This window comes from Haliaeetus albicilla, chromosome 2, assembly GCF_947461875.1.
Source record: "Haliaeetus albicilla chromosome 2, bHalAlb1.1, whole genome shotgun sequence".
Lineage (NCBI taxonomy): Eukaryota > Metazoa > Chordata > Aves > Accipitriformes > Accipitridae > Haliaeetus > Haliaeetus albicilla.
Window position 1 is genome coordinate 76,745,452 of NC_091484.1, and position 19,888 is coordinate 76,765,339.

Here is a 19,888-nt window from a genome sequence, read left to right on the forward strand (position 1 = left end):
ACTCAGGAGAAAGTGTAGTGAACAGATTAACTGTCTGCATGGTTTGCCTAAGGTTGCATGAAGACTTCCCATGTCTGTGCTGCTGGGAAGTCGTTCACGGAATCTTAGATTGTAATTAGCACCCAAGATGTGCAGAGCTAGTTCTGATTATGACCTGCTAAGTGCATGTTTGTTGTCCGCTGCACATCTCTCCCATATGAAGCAAAGCATGCCATAGAATCCAGAGATTTAACTAGATTGTAAAACATCCTTGTCATTTTTGATCAATATGGTGACTGGGTTTTACTGATATTTTTCCTATGTGTATAGTTAGCCACCAAAACCAAGAGAAAACATCATATTTTCTGTTTCATTCGCTGCCATTATTTTTCATATTTTTTTGCAACTTTATAAATGGGTGTGTACAAATTGATCTTGCATTTATGTATGTGTTATGAAGTGGAGTGTTGTTTATCCAAACAGATTCGACAACAGAAAAGTCACACAGAAGTCATATAAAGAAATGAAATTAATAAGTCTATGCAGATATAGACCAGACATACTCAAGATTTGAGCACACATATCCTGTAAAAAAAAGAGCTGTTGTAACGAAGGAAAAGGATAGATCATAGTATGGTTATGTCACCATATTGAAATCTCTGTGGCATTTAGACTGTGGTCCATATTAAGCATTTTCCATGTCCTATTTTGCTGTTTCAAACTATTACACGCCATTCCATTAGACCAAATTCTCCATCTAGATCTTTATTCCACTATATATTCAAGTACTTTGTCTTTAGTACATGAGACAGATGAGTTGTGGTTGAAGAAGGATGTTCAGCCTGTTTCTGAAGGTAATATCAGGTGGCATCTGCAGCAGAGACTGAGATTTATTCTAGTGTCAGTCTTCCAGTTTTTGGAATAACTCTTTAGCCAGGACTTCCATCATCAAAAAAGAAAATAAAAGACCCCACAAAAACTCGGTTATTGACTTTAAGTAGGATTTATTTTCTTCTTATATAAAAGGTATATGTTTACATTCAGGCCCTTTTAATGATTATTTTTCTTAGGAAAATCCACCTCCAGTTCTATTTTATAGACACTATGGTCATGGCTCTGCAAATCAGTTAAGCCTGTATCTGACTTTAAAAGCCTTGGGGATGTGCTTAAATTCAAAGATTAATTATATATTGTTACCACTTTGCATTCATTATTAAAAATTCCCACTACTGAAGCTAGCTGCGAGCTATGACAGGAGCACAACAGAAGAATGCACTACTGGGGAACTAATGCTTAATTAATGTAGTGTAGCCACTAGAGAATGTAAGACTTGCTTTAAAAAAATCAAACAATAATTTGTATAATTTGCATAATTTGCAGCACAATAACGAGTGCTTTACTCCCATAAAAAATCAGACTTTCTCTCTAAATAACCTGATGATCGTTATATGCAATAGCCTTTGCCTTTAGGCTGACAAAAACTTGGAAACACATAGCTAATTCCTAACAATTTTCTGCAGCAGTCAAATGCTTTAGTGATTATAAACTCGCATTTTATCAACTTGTTTGTTCAGTCATTCATTACCAGTCTCATGCCTAATCGGTCTTTCTTCACATATTTAGTTCCCCCTCAAAGCTGCCTGCACGCTGCTGATCCCTTTTCAGACTGAACTGCTCAAAATATGTTAGATTCTGAGAGAACAATAATAACTCCATCTTCTTTTTACTGATGTTTTAGATAGAAACTTCTCCTTATGGCTGAAATGACTGGGGGCTAGATTAATAAAAAATATCTAATCAGCTGAGGTAGGAATTAAAAAGGAAATAGAAGCCACATTTTTTAATGTTCATTTTAATTTTATGTTTCTTTCTGGTTTTTTTTTTCTGAGAACCTTAAGCACCTTTCATACTTCCTCCCAATAGTCATCATAATCATTATTTAATTTTAAGTGTTAGGAGTGAACTGCCAAAGGCATAAAAAAGACATAACGCTGTTTCTTGAACCATGTCAGCCCTGAATATTTCCACCAAATTAAGCATCAAACCAAAGCAAGACCAGTAATGCAAAGGCAATAGATTTTTATCTGAATGAGAAGCTCTGGTGCTGGGGAAGCATAAAGTGATATTGATTATATTCCTAGTGTAATTGAGACAACTATCTGCATAGTTTGGACAGGTTTCTTGCCCCATCTGGTGAATGAATTGCATAAATAATTGTAATGTGCTGTGGTCATGGACATTACATGCTTAATCCCATAGTACAAATAACAGTTTCTTGTATTTGTACCTGTTTATTCCATCCAGTTAGATTTTACTTAACATGCTTCTAAACAGAAAACAGCCTGATTTTTAGCAATCTCCAGTTGCACAGTTTGTAAATATTTTGAAGTAGTAGATTATTTAGGGACACTGTTACAGCGTATGCTGAAAGCCAAGTAGCACCACGTCAGAAGTCCACGAATCCAATGTGCACTCACAGTTTTGGGGGCTGGAAACACATATTCACAACCCTACTATGGCTGGTTCATCACACAGTGTGCCGCATCAGGCCCACATTATTTGCATGGATTTTCATATATCAGTTCCTTGGCTGGAATTTTAGGAAACAGGTAATAAATTCATGCAGTAAGGTTTCACTGTTTTTCCTGTGAAAAATCCAGCCAATAATGTGTAACATCACATGTCAGAATCTGCTTTCAGGCATCCTGGTTTTGGTCAAGTTGTTGTAGAGAGAGTACATTCACCCCCCAAAAAGCCATATTCTTATAGAAATACCTACACAAAGCTTAAATCCACGCTATTATTTTCATGAGCGTTTTTGCGTTGCTGAAAGATTCATTGTAGACAGAAGGTCATCTAACAGTATCACCACCATAAACCACTACAGTATTGAAGTAGGTATGCATGATGTAGATGCATGCTGGAATAACCCTTAAGGTTAAAAAGGCCCACACATTTCCATCAAGTCTTTGCTTACTCATTCGTTTTCAAGGATCAAACACATTTAACTGAAAAATATTCTTTTTTTTTATTATTATTTCCAGTTTATCATGAATAGTATAATTTGGGAGGGGGAAGCTTGTTTCTGCTTTTGCTTTAACAGATTCTTCATAAATTTTGTATCACATGTTGAAAACTCATTGAAAAGAAAATAAACCCCACATATATCTAGCTAATTCAGGTCTACGTCATTCCTCCAATCAGCATCTTGCTGGAAAGAAAGGAGAAACATGGCATATATCATAGGTAGGTATGATTTTACATATGGTGCAACCTAGAGGGTTAGGGCAGGAAAAGCAATGTTATAACGCAAATGTTTTGGTAAACAACACTCCTCTACAGTTCACCTACAAAGTCACTGGACACTCAATGATTCATTCTGCTACCGCTTTGTCTTGCTGCAAGTGCTTAGACTGCCAGTATTAATAATTATTGACAGGGTCTTCATGCCAAAGTCTCGTTTTGACATGAAAATGGCAGATGTTTGATGAACAGTATATTCTTTAGTATGGCACTTTAATTTCTTAGCCCCAGGTACTCCCAGTTGAGTGCTGGAATGTCCACTAACCCAGCAACGAAAGGAGCTTGTGTCCCTGGGCTAATCCTTTTCTACCACAAGAAAATACCATGGAAAACATAGATGATGATCATTTGGTGTCAGTGCATGATCAGCAAGGACCTAGTTCTCATTTCTAAGAAATGCTAGGAGAGTAGATGTTTGCTACTTTGATCGACACTAATTCTTGATGGACTTATTTAATGGTCTAGAGAAAATGTTCTCATTCACAACTACTATACTTCTCATTTACATTTCCCAAGGCAAATTATTATTTGGGGTGTTGCTTTAAAGGTTTTTTGGTTTCTGTTTTGGATTTTTTAGCGGGGAGGAGGGTATTAATTTGTGCCAAATCTTCTCAGGTAGGGATTGGAAAAAAATTGAGTGTATTCATCAGGAATGTAAGATCATGTAGGCTATGTAGCATAATTAGCAAGAACGTAATTACACAGGGATTTATTTATTTTTAGATAAAGTAATTGAAAATCCTATTCTGCTTTGATTATCTATCTGTAGATTTGCTGTCATCTCAACTACTGTAAAACCAAATAGCACAGAATATTTAGTGTGTTTGTAAAGTTCCTGCGAGCTGTTATTCCCATTGAACAGCTGAGGGTATGACGCACAAATGGGGCTACTCAAAATCCCCCTCGGTGCTCGTGGCAAATAGAGGAACATGAACATACATCTTTGGTTGTCAAATCTAGCTTCCTAGCATAAACACTGTCCTTTCATCTGGTATGCATCTTTTACATTCTTACAGTGATGATGGGATCAGACCTAAAATTATGTCCACCTTGAAAGTGGTTTTGTTATTTCATGGGCGACTTGCCAAAGGGATATTCCAGAAGAGCAAATCAATATTTTTAAAGGAAATCCCATCCATTGCCAATGACATATAAGTGCTTTACTGGAGCTTTGACAGGATCTGATTTTGAAATCACTGATCACAGCACTTCTTTCTTGCAGTTACAAGATCATCTGTGATGAATGTAAAGTTAAAAAGTGATCTGCTTTTGTTAAAAAGTGGTCTGCTTTTGTTATTTTGAAGTCCTTAGAAGGTGGTTAGAGTGCAAGTCCATTGTGCCTTGGCTTGCCCAAGTGATGTCTGTATGATGGAGGCTGACTCCTGTTATTTTCAATTTTGAAGTAGCAATGAAAAATAGGATGACTTTTTAAACACTATTTGTGCACGTTGCTTTAAGGTATTTTTATGGGTAATTTTATGGTTTCAGTGCATATACGGGCAGAGGAAAGGATACAACACTGATTTATGTGGTTGATGAACTAGCTGACTTTTTTGAAATCTGCCTAAGTTTGTGCTTAACAATTCTCCATGCTCTGTGGCAGCCTTAGAGAATGAAGTTCTTTGTCCACAGGTTGTGTCCTAAATGAGGGGAGAACAGGCTTTTTTCTCCATCTGTTACAAGAGCAAGCCACAAACTGGAAAAGAGCACGTTTACATTAAAAAAGAAGCCAGTAATAGATGGTCCTTCTCTAGAAAGATCAAGGAGGTGTGCAGGTTAGGGAGGGAGAGAGCAATGCCATGTTATATTCAACAGCGTGGTTCTCTTTACAGAAATTTCCCTTCCATTTTTTAAGAAGAAACAGTAACACAAATCTTGACGCCCTCTCAGCAGTTCTTTCAAGGGTTGGATTAGCCCTAACAGCCCTGTTTCCAAGCAGGTTTAGGCATAAAAAAAGGCTAAATAGTGTCTTATGAATTCCCATTGAAATGTTAGTAGCATGTATCTGGGTATTTTAGACCTAAATGTCTTTCAAAGCCAGTACCTAAAACATCATGGCTTGATTGCCATAACTGCTATAGAACGGCACTTATAACATCTGAAGGCTCAAGCCAGAGTGCTTTATATAAAAGTGTTTGTGTCTGTGCTTCTGCACCTGTGTAAATATAGGTCTTTGCCTACACGTGTACTGTCTGAAATGCTATATATATCTAAAATTGTTCCAGCATTGCTTTTTAAAAGATCACAAATACTTTAGCAATATAAAGCACAATATAAAGCTTCTTACTTTAATGTGAGACTGACTACACTTAACTAAATTGTCTGTAATATTCTAACCTCTGCCACACATTCAAGTTTACTGATTTGCAAAAATAATGTAGCCTTCCTAAAGAAAATGGGGTACAGACCTCAAATGTGTTTCTAAAATCACTGCACTTCATCAAAGTGAATAACCTAATTTTGATCTGTATTGATAAACTTCAGTTGTCATGGAGATCAGCAAGATAGAGAACGTCCAGTGCCTAAGGCCGTGCATCTTTATGAATTACCCATGGATTTGGGTGCAGTGTTGTATCCTTTATCAAGGTAGCTTGCTTACCGGGAAAGATAATGGTTTTGGAGAGTCAGATAATTTTTCAGAAACCTCAAATTGAGAGCTAAATTGGGAGCATCCAAATTAGACCGTTCTGGCTGTTTTCCCTTTCCCTCCTGCATTGCTCATAGTGAAGTTTCTTGTTTTGAATGCATTGTTAGGCGGAAAGGGATAGATCTGGAATTTCATTTGTCCCCAAATCAGTTTGCACCTTTGTTTCTTTGAATCGGTTACTTAGTGTAAAGATAAACGTGGAGTTGAAGCAACTGGTCATGCAGCAGTTGTTGCGAGACTGCAGACAATGGGCTATAATTCTGACATCTCTGATCCTGAACGTGCTTTTGATTTACATCAAAGCTTGATGCACACCAGCATCCATGGTCTTCCATTTACTTTTTGCTACCATCCACATTTTTGCCTCTACCATATGAGAATAAAAAGGAGTTTAATTTCCCCTCAGTGTCTCTGCTTCTCCTTGCCATTGATTTCTTGTGTCTCACTTCAGCAGCTAGCATGCTTCACATCCAGTGGTTTTAGTTTTATGTCTGAAGAATTATTAGGATGTACTCCAAGCAAGTACGTAGTCCTTAGAGTCTGAGGTGTAGAAGGGACAAGAAAGATGGTGCTGTCACAGTGCAGGAGGTTTTTTGATCTGGAAGGGTGAACTTCTCATGAGGCTCTTGTAACTAGCACTGTGCATAAAGGGAACTGTGTGGTGCAAACTAGGTAATTGGTTAATTGTCCAGGAGCAAATTCTTCCTGCCTTGGAGAGTACAAGTACACACTCAAAGGCTACCAGATTGCACTGGCTTAATATTGAATTAAGTCTCAATGAAGGTAGTTTAGACAAATGTAGACTACCTCAAGATCGGACCAATCCAAAGTCATGCATCTGATTCACATCACAGTCTTAGGACCTCATTTGCTGTGCACATGTTTCATTACTGAGAGATTTCCGAACTGTAATTCCTCTTATATATTTCCAATGAAAACACTGGAGTTGTTCAGCTGATTAAATGTCTGCAAGCCCAGGCCTTTTCAGCAAAGGCAGCATTCTCTTTTTTCATTAAGGAGGGTTATAGAGATGGATTGGAACTTTGATTATTTTCTGCAGGGATATGATATAACATGTAAGGCAGTTGAGGCAAAACAATGTAACTGAAGCTTCAGAGCTGCAAATTATATGAACTCAGTGTAGTTATACCGATGCTGAGCTCTGCCAGCTGGCAGGACTAGGACCTGTCTATAATGCTTGAAAATCCACTTCTTGTGGCAGACTGCGGCAATAAATATTCTGTGGATTTTGCTCATATGTTTGTTTTAGGGATAATGAGCTAATCACATTCTTGGGTATTTTACAGCTGGATTTGGACATGCATATTCTTCATTTCAAACAGTAAACCTATATTCAAAGCCATTTAAGAATCTCATTTAGTGTGGTACCTTTTTCTCACTAAACATGCTATTGTCTTCTACACTACAGTTATGTTACTGCACCTCCATCAGAATTGTTCTATAATGCGTGACATTACTTTATGCTCTGGAGTCAGTGAGAATAACCTAGCTTGTTAAAATAGGATATCGAGAGTTAATGCAGAGGAAGGATCAGGACATGTAGCCTTGAAGCTACAGTTCATTTAAAGACTGTTTTTGATGGAAGCATTCTGCTCTCTACTGCCAGCTTTCTTCTCTAGAGCACAGTTAAATATTAAGCTTTATCTCTTCATTATTTGATCTTTGATGGCTTTCATCATCCTTGCATGTCCACCCTATAGAGGTTAGCAAAGCCAAGAATGAACAGGCTAGAGATTATTTTTGGCTCTCTTTGACCATTCTGTTTCATCTTCAAGCCTCAGTTCTGCACAAAAGTCAGAATTATTGGACAAAAAGTGCCAGTCCAAATTCATATTTGTTAAACATTCATTTTCAGCCACAGCTGTAGTCTCTTTTCATGAAGAGCACAACAATGCTCTAACAACTTTCAGCAAGACACCATGGGATCCACCAGATTTAATAAGATAATCATGCTGGGCTACTTCAACAGTCAGTAGATATCTACCCAGTCCAGAGAATAAAATCCTTGGTACAATTTACATGATTCGAAACAAGTTGTTTAAAATAGGTCAGATAAATCTCACTTTATGGTCTGTTTCTCACCACTGACTGCAAAGCTAGCATGGGATGGCAAGGTAAAAGGCATACAGCTACATCGTTAACTTCAAAAATTAGATGAGTGGGAACTAAATAAGAACTTTGCTGAGAAGCACCCATGTTTTTTCTGGGTCTAGATGAGAGTCATGAATGAGTCTTCTTGTACACAGTGGATCAGGGCCCATAGTCACTGAGGCAGGATGGAATTGTGTAGTCTGTTTTCTGCTCACAGAATAAGTTTGGTTTCCCAAAGTGTTTACATCTGATCTGTGAAGTCCAGGGATTTGTAAATTTAGTTGGTGTTTTGCCCAGGAAAGAATTCTAGCCTCAGGAAATCCTTAGCTGTTGAGTAGCAAGGAAAAGAAGTCCCCCAACCTATAACAATATCAGCTATAGGTAAGTAGGCGCATAGCATAAATAATAGATGGTATGGCTCAATAATTTTTTTTCCCTCTCTTTCCCACACAATCTTTCTACTTTCACTTTGGTTAACTTTTTGCCGTATTTTTCAGTACTTTATTTCATTGATTTGTTTCAACATTCCTTTTTCTACTACTATGTGGTTGCCAATCCTATTTGTAGTGAGGTTACACAGAATTACTTGAGCAAGGTGCACAAAGATTCTTACTGAGGCACAGTTTTAATTTGTGTGGATCAAATTCTACCTTTATTGTGTTTTCCCAAAGGATTCCCTGTCCACATATTCAGAGACAACCCACACTCTGTCATTCCGTGTGTACTGTTAATGACCTAAACCCAGAATCCTGATCTTTTTAATTATGGACTACATGGCCTTGGTAATAGAGTGTAACTTCATTGCCCTGAATCAGCATGCTCATTTTACTTCTCTTAAGCACCTCTGAGAAACCTACAAAGTATTTAGAATTGAATTGCAACTACCTTTGCCTCGATTTTGTGTACTCTCTCATTCGCATTAACTTGCCAGACGTCGGGGTGTTCAGTCTGACAAGGTGGTCTTCAGCCACGTCATACATCACTCCTTTAATCCTGGGAATGTTTAACTTTTTCTTTCCCCTTCCACCCTAGCACCCTCCCTCTTCCTCCCAGATGCAGCTGCAGTCCATGCACAGGACACATGCGGTGAGACTCAGCTTGTTTGCCTCTAGCTGTCTGAAGTCTCGTTTTTAATCTAAGCAGTCTAGTCGTCGTCTATGGTCGAACAGAGAGACTAGGGAACCTTTCTAAGACACTGCGTCCCGTATGTCTTGGATGCCTCTGTCACACAGGTCAGCTCAGCCTCTGGAAGTGCCTGTTTCTTTCCGTGATTGAGTTAAAGGTGATAGTTCGGTTTAAATTTGTCTTGGATACATACAGTTAGATGTGACCAATTCCATTCTGTGTGTGCCTACAGAGATCTGAGGATCCTGCCCTAATTCATGTACTGTTTTGATATCCATAACCTCATTTATATTATTTTCTTCTTATTTGGCTGTTTTTACCTCCTTCCCATTTCTTTCTGGTTCCTGCCCCCTCCGTCTCTTCTCTCTTTCTCCCCTTCCTTCCACTAATGTTTCTACTTTGATAATAAATAAATAAATAAAGTTTTTTAAAAGGGGGGTGGGGGAAGGAAAAAAATTTCTTTCAGTTCTGTACTTTAAAGATTTTGGGTCACTTTACAATATCTAACATCAGAGAGATGATCCTACCTAAATTAGATAGGATAGCAGAAAAAATGCTAACAGCACTAAAATATTAATGTTTTCTTAAGAAGTGCTGGCAAAGTTTTCCATCAAAAGCCCATGTGTAAACACCCCCTCATTGGGTAGGGAGCAGCAGTTAATTCTTAGATACTATTTTCAAAATCAAGTCTGTCCTTTTTGATAATTCTAGCAAATATCAAGTGCTGTCGTGTTAGGTCTACTCACTAGAAAAACCTATAATGAAAATCAATCCCTGCCAAATAAAACACGGCATAGGAAGTAAACGAAACATGGGTGTGGATTTTTTTTCCCAGATTACCACAGCAACATTAATCATGTCATTGAAGAACACAACCCCCTACAATACCCCACGACTAAGAGTTTTCAAAGTGACTGTTGATTTTTAGATGTTTCATTTTCAGGTTATGTACCTTAAAATGCTTTCATAAGCACTGCTTTTCAATACGTGCTGAGCAGCCCTCTTGTGGTAAAAATTGGTCTGATAAAATGTGTTTCAGATCAGGTGATCAAAAAATGAGACACTCAAAATCCATAGTTACTTCCGAAAGTCTCAGTCACAGTAAAAAGACGCTATCTCTAAAACTTCCCTCCTCGTATTTGAGCAGCCTTATCTGACAATTAATGCACAACTCAGCTCTGTGAAAAAAAGAGGCAGTGCAAAATTTTATCACAGAAGTGATACTGTAAAAGGAACAGTCATTTTCACATTTATTTCCTTAGCATCATCCAAGAAATGAGATTCATTCTGCAAGCTGTAACATGATTTCTATTTCTATTTGCTGGATGTGTACATGCCACAATACTGTATTCTTTCTAGCTCTTATGCTACAATCTTTAATAACAAGGGAGTTGTCAGGTTTTGATTACCCAAAAGGAAACAAAACAAAACAAAACAAAATAAAACTCTAGCAAATGGGATTGGCTTAAAGGAGTTAACAGTAGGGAGAAATTTAAGTTGTTTTCAATTTATTCTATTTTACTGTTCAGCTTATAAACTGCATCTTCCATCTATGGTTAGGTGAACACAAGTCTTGGACCATGCGTATTAGCAGAGCAACAGAAACAGAGTTTGATTTGTTTGAATAAAGTTAGACGTTCACCTTGTAGGCAATTGCTTTAAAAAATTGTTATATTATCCTTTATAGTCAATGGGGATTTAGTCAGGGTAATCAGTGGTGCTTGGTGTGCTGTTCATCCCAACCTAAAGTGGACGTCTAAAATAGGTCAGGTATACCCTGACCAGTAAGTGTGTATTTCTCTCTCAACTACTTATTCTCTCTGATGATTCTCAAAGGTCCAAAGATGTCCGGTTTACTTAGACATCTATACTATAAATATCCAACCTTCCCTGAGGTGAATCCCACCAAAATAACCGTGTGTTGAAAACAAAACAGAACAAAAAAACTCCCCTTGAAAGCTGACAAGAAATTACTATTTTCAATTCTCATGTTTTTCAGCTCATCATAACAGATACAAAATCTCTTACAAGATCCCTCAAAATGCCTTCCCATGTTGTTTCCGATTACCCTTCCTGACAGCTGATTTAAATTGGCCTCTCTCTGGCTAGTTGTAAATGTAAACATCTCATTCTCCATAGCAGCTCTTTCTAGAATACAACATGTGGAGACCATGGTCCTGGTCCATAGTATATGTGCCTGCTGCTTTTATGACCACACTTGTCTTAGTGTGTGTGACAAAACCAGAAGCGGTACCTCTGAATTATCAGTCAGACATGCCGTTTCCATACTGAACTCCCCTCCCCACGCATAAGAAACCTGGGCAAAAAAGTGCTTTGATGTCCTTAATAGTGCTCTTCACTAAAAAGAAGGGGTCCGCACTACCTTAGGCACTTACACATGAAAATGAGGAACATCTGATCCAAATTCCTCTTAGACTGATCTCCATCCTACAAGATTCTGTTACTAATTGTTCTCCACAAGTGTGCAGTCAACTTTCGTTCACTATATTGTTCTGTTACCCTCCGTACAATGCCAGGCTGCAAAGGTTGTGTGTATTTTGGATTCGTAACGCTGCCCGCCTGCCTCCAGGTTGTTCAATCCTTGGTTTGTCTGTGAATCAACACATCACAATTGCCAGCGGCAGCCAGTGCATTTTAATTTTTTTTTTGTTTATTTTTGCTTCAGTCAAGCAGCTGGTTTGTGCTATAATTTCCTTCTGTCATGTCCGCTTTCCATCTTTGTGACATGTCTCATGAAATGTGTTGAAAGTGACCTACCTTGGCCTGTTCACAATATGCTGAAAAAAATGCTAATCTTGTCATATTTAGCAGCTGCGTTCAGAAATGCTACTGTAAGCCTAAGAGGGCTAACCAGCACTCTTGCAAGATGTCAGAACTATCTACCATTACCCTGTAAGTGTACGCAATCCTGTGACATTACTGTGTTTGTATGACGCATGTTGCAAGTAAATGAATGGATATTAGCAGAGGGGTAGTAACCAGGGAGCAAGCATTCATTTAGTTCCTGTTGCATGTAGAATTTTTTGTGGTTGTTCTGTGCCTTTGCTGATGCACCGCAATCAAGGATTTAAAGTTGTTTTTTTTTTAAATTTTTGTAATTATGGCTGATGCTATTTATGGTTTTGGGTAGTGTCTGTACAGAAGCTATTAATAGTTGCTCTTTATTATACAGCAAAGAGGTGAGCGCTGGTCATACCGAGAGTAAATGTTTCACCTGAAAGTTTGCTAGAACAACAGAGGCAGGGCAAGATTGAGTGAATCAGACTCTCAGCTGGTGTAAAGCATCTTATGTCCATTGAACTGAGTGAATTTGTGTTAGAATACACCCCGGGGTCAGAAAGGCTAAGGTTAACCTAATGTCAAAATATTATCTGTCTAGTCAGAAGTCATTGTCAAAGATTTGCCTATGGAGAGTGAAGCATCTAGAAAAGTGAATAAATGCCATTTATTCTAGAAACATGTGAATTAATCACTTTCTTATAGTGCACCTCACTCTCTGTTACTTGTACAAGAAGCCCACGGGATTCATTTAGATCAGGTATACTTTTCAGAAATCTTTTATACAATATATTTCCTGATGAACTTTCCCTTTAATTTAACAGCAGTCTTATGAGTGCAAATCAACACTCTCAGAGATGTCCTGCCACACCAATCCAACAGTCCAGTATTTTGCTGAAGAATACTTAGTAGATATCTTTGACACCATTAAGAAAAAAAGTTATTTTGTAACTTATAGCTGCATATTTTGTTATGTTTGTTAGGGAGAAAAAAAAAATTTAAAACATGAAAATACATTTTCTCTGTGATTTCACTTCTCCTCAAGGTGTTTAAGATGTAGACCAATGAAGATGTTCAAAAGATTCAGTCAACAGACTGACACTGTGCAAAAGCAGAAGAAATAGAAAATAGAACAGTCAGCAGGTCCATATTCTACATTGAGAGAAGCTTGAAGTCTAAGAACAACTAGGTAAAACTAGAGCCTACATTTAGGAGGAGATAGTTTGAAATACGAGGTTCACTACTTAATCCAAAACCTGATGCAGCGTAGACTTCATGTTGGGCCTTTGCAATGAAACAAATTTCACATTAAGTAAGTGCAGTATTTCAGAACAGTGGCAGACTGACAACTCTCCAAGGTGAAATCCTCTACCTAGTCAATGGCAAGAAGAGTTCAGCCTAAACAGGAGCCCAGAAAAACTCTGTACACCTCCAATAAACATAATTAAACCTTATTTTTTGTGTTAAAACATGAAAGTCTCCATATGCTTCCACTGCTTTTCAAGTCCTTAGTCTGAAGATGTGATTTATGCATGGGAAGATTAAAAAGCTGTAAGCAATTCCTGTGTTTGGGTGTTACCTCAGGTCTTCGAAAGTGATCCTACAGATGTAATTAAGCTTTTGGAAAAGACATGCATCTGTCAGGGAGATTACTAAGGTTCCTGAAAGTCACATGTTAACGATGGTTAGCATTCTTTTGATAAAATAGATACTTTGGTTTATTAAACATCAGCTATAGTAAGCATTTCATTACTAACGACATCCTGTATCTTCATGGTTTGCTCCTTACCCTTCTATTTGAAATATTGTCATGGTTAGTTTTTGTACATATTCATCACTGAGTTATGGGCAAAGAGATGGGATTCCGCTAACCTAAACTTTACAAGGCAACAGTGCAGCAATTTATATGACAAACTCAGTCCAGATTCCCTTTGTAGTCAATGGAGAGATTTTGGGTGGGATAAGGCCTTCCTTAGGGACAGGTGATTCATCCTTGCGCATAAGTGCCTGTTACTCTGCATTGACAATAAAGGGAATGTAGGTGTGGAATTAATTTAACTAAAAATAGATGTCATCATTGCAGGTGTCTCTTAACTCTAAGCTAGTCAATGTGTACATGCATTCAGTACATACCCCTGCGGTTTACAGTGGGGGTCACCTCCTCTTAAGGAGGCATCTATAGCAGGCAAGAACAATTCCTTAAAAGTGCATTTTTCTCTGCCTCAGCTTTAGAGACATTATGTTAATAATTTCACTATAGATATCTCCATTATGTATGTCCAAACCTCGGTGAGGTGAATGTTGTTCTACATGACCACCCCAGATCTTGATGTCTTCACTGCAGAAGTTTATATTTGATCAAATTAATTTCACTTAAGACTCAGCATTTAAACTGAACAATTGTCTTAAATTGAAGAGGCAGGCCTAAATAGCAAAACAGTAACTACATAGTGTTTCTTCAAAGGCTATGCTTTGAAGATCTTTAGTTTCTTTTGACAGTCTGCGATATTTTGTCGCAAAGAAGTTGGGTGGTGAGAACCTCTACGACCAGGGCAACAAGCTCTTTGCCAGGGTAAAAGTTATACTGCATTTTATCCTTAGCTTAATAGTACACAGTGTCATCTGTCAAATCTTGTGTAAGTTACAATGGCTTTTTTGAGCTACACAACTTTGCAATTAGTCCAGCAGAAGCAGCTACAGTCCCAGCAGAAATGGCACAAGACACATCCTTGGAGATACCTGGAACTGATGGGAGAGTAAGCTCTAAGCTACAATTTTCACCTCTCTCTCAGAAACAGAAAAAAAAAAGACAACCACAAATTTCCTTACACAATTGCTTCTGGAGCTTCAGGTCCACTGATGTAGAGGACCCGTGTTTTCTGATGGCCTCCTTCATTCATTCTGAATGGCATCATCACGTATCCTGCTCAGCAGCTCTTAGAGTTGTACCTGCATGTTCTAAATCTAGAGATATGTCTTTGTTACATCCTATTCACAGAAGCTGGAAGAAGTTATTTAGACCATTTAGAACCCATTGTTCCTTGTTCCCTATTGCACAGTTGCTAAAAAATGCTTGGGTTTTTTCATCGGATATACAGTTACTCTATTTGTTTAGGTCACAGCATTAATTTGTCTTCTTGAAACCTGTTTTAAAATGCACAATAGGAACACACTGGAATATTCAGTAGAAATCACTGGAAATTCTACTCAGCAATGCAATGTGTTGTGATTTTCATTTCCAATTCATGCCCAGTTATGTCCTGTGTAATATCCATAGACACTTCAGCAGTCTCCTTAATAAGTGTGGATGTGCAATGGAAAAATAAAGAAGACATAGTTCCTTCAGATACTGGTCAAAGTTAGATAACCTTTCTACTTTCTGTTCCTTTTACTATAAAGATATCTTTCCATAATTCAATAGAGGAGTGAGGAAAAACAGCAGACACCATTATCTGTGCCTTTTTGTACTAACAGTTTATGGAAAGGCCACATTCATAGCCATGCTATTGGAGAAAATCTTATGTTTAAACTGCGTCTAAGGAAAATAACAGCTGAAAAATAGAATGTTAGCCTCAACAAAAATTGAAATACTACTTGTTTTTTTTTAAGTAACCTTAAGACATTCCTCTACCTGTTGGAATGTAAACAAGACTTTTGCTAGACCTTTTTGGAGAACGTATCTCTTCTAAACAGCCAGTTTAAACAGAATTGAATGACTCTTGTCCTCAAAACTTTTGGATCCATCCCATAAGTTTCTTGCTTGTATGAAAGAGTGTGGGAAGAAAAAAGCAACTTTTTTCAAAGATGAATATCTTTGGCTGTTACACTCCTGAGAATTTCACTGTGTCCTTTAACATCTTCATTTCACCATTGCACATAAACTTACATGTCTCACAGGTGCTGTGTTAAGTCTTCTTTCTTCCTAATGCTCTTGCAAAAACAACAGTTCATCATCATCCACACCATCATTAGTATCTCTCAAGTTTTTCATATTATTAAAATCTTCTTTTCCTCTTTATCAATCTTAATAGTCTATAAAATTCTGAATGTGTTATTTCTTACATTTCATGTATTTTCTTCCTGACTGTTGTGACAATATTGAAGACAGCATCTCACATAAGTTGATGATGACATTATATTTCATGATCTTACAAACTAATTGTATGATTAATCAGATACAATTAATGCCAGAAAACTGACAATAAAGAAAAGTCTTCCTCTGCATCTTTCTGAAAATTAATCTCCTATGACTGCCGTGAGATACAACCTACTAATAGACAATTCTATTCTGACTTTTAAATTAAGATAACATTTATTCTGTTGTTGTTGTTGTCATTAATTTTGAATACAAAGAGTAACAGATTTTGAGAGATGATACTTCTTTGTCCAGTTTACTGCCTTAATTTCATTTCTTTTTTATTCCATGGCTAATTTAAGACACTTAGGTTCTTTACATCCTTTTTTGTTTATGGAGATAATATTATTCTATAATCTTTTCCACAATAATTCTGTTTCTTTTCATTAATCTGATTACATGTCCATAGAGAAAAAGGACTAGAAGGGACCTTGAAAGGTCTTTTAGTCCATTACACTGGGTCACTTCTGTATAGCATACTCTTTCTAGAGATCACCAAAGTTGGAGACTCTGTATGCTTTTCATCAACCTGTTCCAAGATCGTTCCTCTCTTTTTAAAAAAAAATTGTTCAATGTCTAACTTGATAACTCACAAGAACTGTATTCTCTGGGACTTTCACCAAGACTGAGATTTGGTGTGCATCAGACTAATGAATCATGTGTGTTTAGTACAATCTCAAGGCAAGGGCTGTGACGTATTTATCATCATTAACGCACAAAGAATGAGTAAGGGACACCAGCAATGAACTGATGTCCCATTTCCAGTTTAGTATTGGAAACAACAGCATATGTTCACAGAGTTCTTCGAGATGTATTAATTAAGTCTTCACTTTCAGTAAGACAAACACACCATTTTTGGGATGTTGTTGAGCACGTATTAGCAAATTCAAATGTGTCTGCAACATACCATATAGATATAAACAGAATGAGCATCTGAATTTCAAAAAGTATGCAGTTCTTCTAAAAATTTTTACGGCTCGTTAGCTTCCTTTGTCCTCCACCTACCTCCTTAACTTACTTGAAGGAAGTCAATCATATTTTTTCCTGTTTGAAAATCTAGAGGTTATTTTAGGCCACTTTGTTTATAATAAAGCACTTGCCTTATTTTCAGGTCAATATTTGCTTTCTCTTTGGTCTTTTTTGCTGCTCAATCAGCAAATGACACTGACTAAAACATGCATAAGTCTTGGCTGGACCCCTGCTTTTGGGGAATTTCATCCATACTCAGTTAAGTGCTTACAGGTACACACATTCATTTCCAGCCCTTTTGTTTATATCTACTGAGTTTGATTTCCTTCTAAAACCTCTTTATATTGATGTAATGGAAATTAGTTACACAATGGAATTACACTTAGGTTTCCAACAGCATAAATGAGACCAAAATCAGGACCTTGAGGAATAGTCATGAGTAGAAGAACATACAGGGGTTTTTTAGCTTTATTAGTATTGCTGGTTTGGAATTTTTTGCTGTGCAGAAATATATTCAAACACACAGACACACACACACACAAAGTGATTTCAAACACTCCACTGGGATTAAGCAATTGGGTGAGAGGTTTATTATTGTGTTATGGTAGCAGTCTGAATCCCTTAGCAAGATTACTCTCCTCATGTTTGGCACAGTAGAAAAAATCCCTGCTTATAATAATGCAAATTAAAATAACAGTACAGAGTATTAAGCATTGCTAATGTGCTATTATTGTAGCAGTGTGAAGAAGTGGGAGCAAACTACAGTGTGTGTGAAATCACTGTTTGGGAACAAATGGGAATGTTGTATATTTGTTTGTATAATTACACAGTGTATGTATTTCCCAAAAGGGAGGCCACAAAATATTTTCTGTGTTTTCTTCTTTAATTAAAGTACAAGTTGTTTATTACAAAGCTGCATTAAAGTTCTTTCACTCTATTATAACAGGAGACTGGCTCGCTCTACACTACTGCTTATCCCCTTGTTTGGAATTCACTACACGGTGTTTGCTTTTTCTCCTGAAAATGTCAGTAAGCGGGAGAGACTAGTGTTTGAATTGGGACTGGGATCTTTCCAGGTGATTATACAGTGAATTCTGTTTTTGTTAAAAAGAAATCTCTATTCATTAGAACTACTTTGCATGCACAGTTCTCAGACTGTGTATTTGTTTATTTATGTATATGCTTTGTATCCTAGGATTTTGGGTTTTGTTTGTTTTAACTCCAGCTATTTTCTAACATTTACTGAAGGATTTGAATTACATTTTTTTTTTTCTCCCATTTACCTAGGGTTTTGTTGTTGCTGTTCTCTATTGTTTCTTGAATGGGGAGGTAAGACTTTTAATATTTAACCTCCCTCACCTACCATCCCCATCCCATTGCCTTGTGGGAGTAACCGCTATTCTAATCCTTCACTGTAACTCATCATCTACCATATCACCTAAAACTGTAGGCTGAATCTCACATCATCTCAGAAAAGAAAGAGGATGTATTGATGTCTTTATTAAACTAAAACATTGGCCTTGCCAGAGATGATGGCTCGGATTAATGCTTCCTAACAGAGGTCAGGACTATACTGGGCTCTTTCATTATGTCATCCCAGCTGCAGAATTTTGCACTTGTCCTTGCTGAACTTCATACAGTTCTTGCTAGCCCACTCTTCCAGCCTGTTCAGTACTCGCTGTAGAGTGGATCTCCTTTCTGACATGTCCACCTCGTCACACAGATGGGTGTCATCAGCCAACTTGATGAGGGTGCTTTCAATCCCATCGTCCAGATCATTTTTGAAGATGTTGAACAGCATGGGGTGCAGTATCAATCCCTGGACAATCCCACTAGTAACAGGCTGCCAGCATGAGTAAAAACAGTTGTTCACCACCTTCCGAGTGTGGCCTGTTAGCCAATTTCCTACCCATCTTGCAGACCACCCACCCAATCCATATCTTGCCAGCTTCCCTAGGAGAAGGCTGTGGGAAACAGTGTCAAACATTTTGCTGATGTCCAGGTAAACAACATCCACTGCCTTCCCCATGTCAACAGAAAACATTATTTTGTTGTAGAAGATGATCAGGTTAGCCCGGTATGATTTGCCTTTGGTAAATCCTTGCTGGCTTTTCCCAATCAATGTGATAGTTTCTAGGAGGTCTTGTTCCATTATTTTGCCAGAGACTGAATTAGCACTGATAGGCTTGTAGTTTCCTAGGTCTTCTTTGGAATAGGATAGAATAGAATAGAATAGAATAGAATAGAATAGAGCAGAGCCTCTTTTGGGCCCTTCTTGTAGACTGGTATGACATTTGCCCTCTTCCAGTCATCAGGGATATCCCCTGATCTCCATGACTTTTCAAATATTATAGACAGTGGCCTTGAAACAATGTCAACCACTTCTCTTAACACCTCAAGGCGGCTTCCACCTGGGCCCCTAAATTTATGTGGGTTGAGCCCCTGCAAGAGGCTGCAGACCAGCCCTTCCTCCACTACTGTTGGGTCAGCACGTGTGTTGTCATAGCTACTTGATCCTTTGACCTGGGGTCCAGCCACACCAGAAAAGACAGAGGCAAAAAAGGTATTGAGAACCTCTGCCTTGTCAGCATTATTAGTGACTAGTTTCCCTGTGCTGTTTAGCAATTGTCTTGTGTCTTCCCTGTGCTTCTGCTTACTGCTCACATACCTGAAGAACCCCTTCTCGTTGTTCTTGACTTTTTTGGCCATTTTCAGTTCTAGCTGAGCCTTAGCCTTCCTGATTGCATCTCTGCATGCCCTAGCAAGGTTCTTGTAGTCCTTGATGCATATTTGGCTGCCTTTCCATAGCTGGTATGCTG

The 19,888-nt window shown here is 37.9% G+C and overlaps 1 protein-coding gene across 5 annotated transcripts in view; it reads left to right on the plus strand.

Annotated features, from left to right (window-relative positions):
- Positions 1 to 19,888, plus strand: part of ADCYAP1R1 (ADCYAP receptor type I) — a 152,413-nt gene that overhangs the window by 118,652 nt on the left and 13,873 nt on the right. For 3 of the 5 annotated variants that reach the window (XM_069778305.1, XM_069778306.1, XM_069778307.1), the window contains 3 exons: positions 11,996 to 12,079; positions 18,016 to 18,145; positions 18,357 to 18,398. In XM_069778305.1, coding sequence (XP_069634406.1) covers positions 11,996 to 12,079; positions 18,016 to 18,145; positions 18,357 to 18,398 — 256 coding nt within the window. The remainder of the gene's footprint in view (positions 1 to 11,995; positions 12,080 to 18,015; positions 18,146 to 18,356; positions 18,399 to 19,888) is intronic. The other 2 variants (XM_069778308.1, XM_069778309.1) reach the window with 1 other exon arrangement.